General features: G+C 63.4%; 1 protein-coding gene across 1 annotated transcript in view; it reads left to right on the top strand.

The window, feature by feature from the left end:
- The window catches only part of TMEM266 (transmembrane protein 266), a gene marked incomplete at its 3' end in the record, with an annotated part of 33,030 nt that overhangs the window by 7,923 nt on the left and 20,618 nt on the right, over positions 1 to 4,489 (top strand). The window contains exon 3 of the mRNA XM_023524723.1: positions 1,232 to 1,347. Within this exon, the coding sequence (XP_023380491.1) occupies positions 1,232 to 1,347 (116 nt within the window). The remainder of the gene's footprint in view (positions 1 to 1,231; positions 1,348 to 4,489) is intronic.

Raw genomic sequence — 4,489 nt, 5'->3', positions numbered from 1 at the left:
CCGGCACCGCGGAGGCTGGCTTCTCTCCCGCGCCAGTCTGCCGGCGACGGTCCAGGCCCATGCGGCACTCCGCGGTCAGGGTCCCAGACCCCTGCCGTTGCTCTGTGGCACAAAGCCTGCTCAGCAGTCACCCCGCAGTTCTAGAAGGTGGCTCCAGAGCCAGCCGTCACGTCCTCACTGGGGCCAGAAAGAAGAGGGAAGGAAGGAGACACGGAGGCCACAGGAAAGCCCGGCTGCCGCTTCGTTCTGAACGTCTTCAGACGTGGTTCACGTACCGCAGAACTCACCCATTCAAAGTGCAGTTCCGTGGCTTCACTATGTTCATGCAGTTGTGCAAACGTCAGCAGCATCCGAGTTTACAGCATTTATAGCTTTCCGAAGGAAAAGGCCCTCCCCGTGAGCCGTGGCCCCCCACGGCCTGCTCAGCCCTGGGCCTCCGCCGGTGTGCTCTGTGTCTTGAGAGGTTGGCAACTCCCGACGTTCCCTGTGGGCGCCGCCTGGTGGCCTGCGGTCGCTGTGTCTGGCTTCCTCGGCAGGCACGAGGTTTCCAGGGTCGCTCGTGTCGTGGTGTGTGTCGGCACTTTATTGCTCGCAACTGCGGAATGGTATGCGTTGTGTAGACACGCTGCATTCTGTTGGTTGTCAGTGGACGGGCGTTTAGGTGGTTTCCACAGGGGCTGCTGTGAACGTGCAGGCACAGGTTTTTCTGTGGACGCGGTTTTGTTTCCCCGAGGTGCCTGTGGACTTGCTGGGCCGTGTGGTCACTCTTTGTCTAGCGTTTTGAAAAACTGCCAGCCTTTTTCCCACAGTGGCACCGCAACCCTCCTCCCGTGGGCAGCGAGCTTCCGCGCCCTCCCCAGCCCTGGCCGCCTTCTGTGGAAGGCTCCCGAAGCTTCCGCCCGACGCCTGCCCTTGCGTCCCACTGTCCAGAGCGTGGTCTCCTGGCTGCAGCAGGACTGGAAGACGCCGTCCTTTTCCATGCACACAGCCAAGACTTAGGGCCGTCACCGGGCAGGGAGGGAGACGGAGGTCCTCACTGTAGGGGAGGGGTCCAGCCCTCGCGCCCTTTCTGGATGCTCTCAGGCACCTGGACGTCCCCCGACCCCTGCCCCCAGACCGTCCAGGAGCTGTGCCTGGGCCTGACCTGCTGCTGGCTGAATGCCGGGACCGGCCCCTCCCCAGGCCGAGCCGTGCACCGCCCGGGCCTTCACGGGGCTGTCTTGTCTTCCAGCGTACGTCCTGCCTGTGAAGGTGGAGATGGAAATGGCCATCCAGCAGTACGAGAAGGCCAAGGTCATCCAAGACGAGCAGCTGGAGAGGCTGACGCAGATCTGCCAGGAACAAGGGGTAAGGCGCGACAACTCTGGTTCTGTCCACGTCTGTCCACTTCTGTCCGGGGCTGAGGAAACTGGTGGTGCCTAGCGAGGTCAGAGAGCGCGTCCAGCCCCTGAGGGAGGCAAGGGGAATCGAGGCCTCAAGGGGGAAGGCGTCTCTCAGGCCCCTCGTGCCTCGTCCGGCCGGGCCTGACCTCACCCCGACTCCCAGGCCAAGGTTCTCTCACTGCAGCCTGGCGACAGGTCAGCCCTCCAGCCTGAACCAGCCAAGGCGCCAGCGCAGGTCGTGAGTCTTCTTGGTACAGTGGTCTCTGAAGCAGGGGTTGAATTCTGTCCGCGGCGGCTGCCGGGCCCGTCACCGTCCAGGCTCTCCAGACAGTCCGGGAGGTGCCGCTGTGCCCTGAGCCCTCCAGGAACTGCCAAAGACGCAGACAGGTGACGGGCCCTGCGCGGCCGAGCTGGGCAGTCCAGTGGGCCAGGCAGCTGGGCCAGGAAGACGGCCTGTCCGGGGCTCGGGGCCCGGTGCCCTGCTCCATGCCCAGGGCCCCAGCCAAGTCACGCCCCTCGTCCGCCCTCAGTTCCTTCATCTGTGAGATGCGACTGGGGCCAGGGTCTTCTGTAGGGGCTCAGGGGCGGTGACTGGCGTGGCCCTGCAGCCAGGGCGCTGCTCTGTGGATGGCGCCTTGTGTGCAGGGGACGTTCTGCTGCCAGGCATGTGGGGCGGGACCACAGAGGGGATGCACCCCCCAGCAGGTGGGAACGTGTGTGTGGGGGGTGGAGTGCACGTGGCGGCCAGGTCCCTTGCCCCTGGGCTGCTGCGTGCGTGGCACCGATGCTCTGGATGGTCGGCCTGGCCCCCAGCCTCACGCCCTGTGCCGTGGGTCTCCAGTGGCGTGTGTAGGAGCCCAGGGACGAGGAACGCCCCCTCCGCGTCCGCCGCGCTCTCCCCCTGGGACGTGTCCGTGTGAATATTTGCCGACACTTCCCTCCTCTTAGCTCTCTTTAAAAATCAACTGTATTTCAGGACAGTTTCAGGTGGATAGAAAGATCGTGAAGACGCCTTCGCTGGCGTGGCTACCGTCACAGTGAGCGGAGGTCGCTGTGTTATTCCTGAACCGTGCCTTGTTCGGGGTTCCCTCGTGTTTACCTGTGTCCTGTATCTGTCCTCGATGCCACCCAGGATGCCACGTCCCGTTTGGCTTCCACGTCCCCTTAGGCTCCTCTCGATCCTGCAGGTCCTCAGCCCACCCCTGTTCCCGATGACCCTGTGGGGGTTCGCAGGCCGCCCCTGTGCCGGGGTTTCTCTGACATTCTCGTGGTTAGGGTGCAGTCGGGGCTGGGGGAGGGAGCCCACAGGTGGATGCCCTTCTCATCAGTCACACCCAGGCGCACAGTGTCGGCGTGGAGTCACTGTTGATCTGGACCTCGATCACCTGGCTGAGGTCGGTTTGTCACATCTGTCCACCGTAAAGATACTCCTTTTCACTCAGCTTTCTAAGAAAGCTGAAATCGCTTCGTCCTGTGCCCCTGGAGACTTGGGCGATGTGGTCTGCCAGGCTCACGCATCAGTATCTCGTGCCTTCTGTCGTCTTTGCCACATGGCTGCTCACGAACACAGGCCGCGCCCCAGATGCCCCAGAAGCGCCTCATGTTACAAGCGGAAGGCCCTTGGAGGGCATCGCGCTCATCCTGGCTTTGGTGGGTGGCAGAGTCTGAGGCCCCAGGAGGGGGAGACTTGGTCTCAGGTGGCTCCTTCCAGTGCATGTCCCTGGCCCAGACTGGCCTCTGGTCTGACGGGCACAGGACCCGCTGCTTCCCTCCTTCTCATCATCTCTTTTGAGCCCCGGGCTCACCTCATCCTTAGATTCCTTCTGGAAAGGTGAGCTTCACGGGGCCCGTGGGGAGGAGGACGCCGTCGGCCGTCCGACCATTCCTGAGCCCTGGCTGGCCTGCAGCCGGCATCCAAGACGGCACAGTCCAGCGATGGAAGAGGGGCCGGCCTCAGGCCCCCGCTTCCCACAGCCCTTCAGCTGGGAGCTCCTTCCCACGCACTTTTAGCTCGCTGTCTGCCTGGATCCCAGCCAGAACCTTCTGAGGCATGAATCTCACTGGTGCACCGATGGTTCCAGAGGCGGTTGCTGGTTAGTGCCCTGCAGAGGATGGGGACTTTCGTCTCTGTCCTGGCTGTGCTAGAAGTCAGAGCTGTTTTAGACGCAGCGGCTGAGTCCGTGCGATGGCAGATTCTTCCACCTCCTCTCGCGAGATGACCTCTGAGGTTTCACGTGCGTCTGGGCCCAGCCTCTAGCTCCAGTCCTGAAACATGCTCTCAAGTCCCCACTGTAACTGCTCTTTGCCCTGGAAGCCTTGCAGCAGCCATCGGCCCACAATGCCAGTGGCACCTGGCCCACGGTTGGGGCTTGTTTCTCTTCCCTGTCGGCCGTGTGGGAGGGACAGAGGGCACTGCGGCCCTCCCTCAGCAGCGTTCTCCCTGAGGGCCCTGGGCACGGGGCTTAATCTAGGCCGACTCAGGGCCCGCCCTGCCAGAAGGCCAGTGGGACCTTCCGAGTCCCCAAGGGTGACCGTGGACCTTGGGGGCATGGTCCCTGACAGAGGAGTCCCGTGCGTGCAGCCCGGCGGGATGGGAGGGGGCTCCTTCCACGGGGGTCCAGCTGGCAGGATCGCATCCCCACCCTCAGCTCCACTAGCAGCCAGCGCTCTCCCCCTAAGCTCTGGGCCTCAGGTCCTCCTGGGAAGATGGGGGAGACAAGGCTGGCATCACGAGGGTGCCGTGAGGAGCGGCTTCCGCTGAGCGACGTCGGTCTACCTGTGTCTACACACACATCTATATGTATGTGAAGTCTGTCTCACTCGAGTCCCTTGGCCAGCGTGGAGAGAGTGAAAACACTGTGTTGGTGGCCACTGACACACACACCGTCACCTACGCTCACTCTTTCAACTCGGACGGCAGAGGTTGGCAGGCTCGGCATTATTAACCCCTGTAGCGGTGGACAGACCGAGGCCGAGAGAGGCCGCTGCTTGCCCAGCGTGCTATGCATCGCTAGGGCGGGCTGGGGCTGGAGCCCGGGGCCTCGGGGCCCACCTCCCTCCCCCAGGGATGGGCCACCTGTGCAAGTCACTGTTCGGTGAGCAACGCG

The sequence above is a fragment of the Pteropus vampyrus genome, unplaced genomic scaffold (assembly GCF_000151845.1).
Source record: "Pteropus vampyrus isolate Shadow unplaced genomic scaffold, Pvam_2.0 Scaffold489, whole genome shotgun sequence".
Taxonomy (NCBI): Eukaryota; Metazoa; Chordata; class Mammalia; order Chiroptera; family Pteropodidae; genus Pteropus; species Pteropus vampyrus.
Note: the sequence above shows the minus strand (reverse complement) of the source record. Positions and strands in the feature narration are given on the sequence as shown.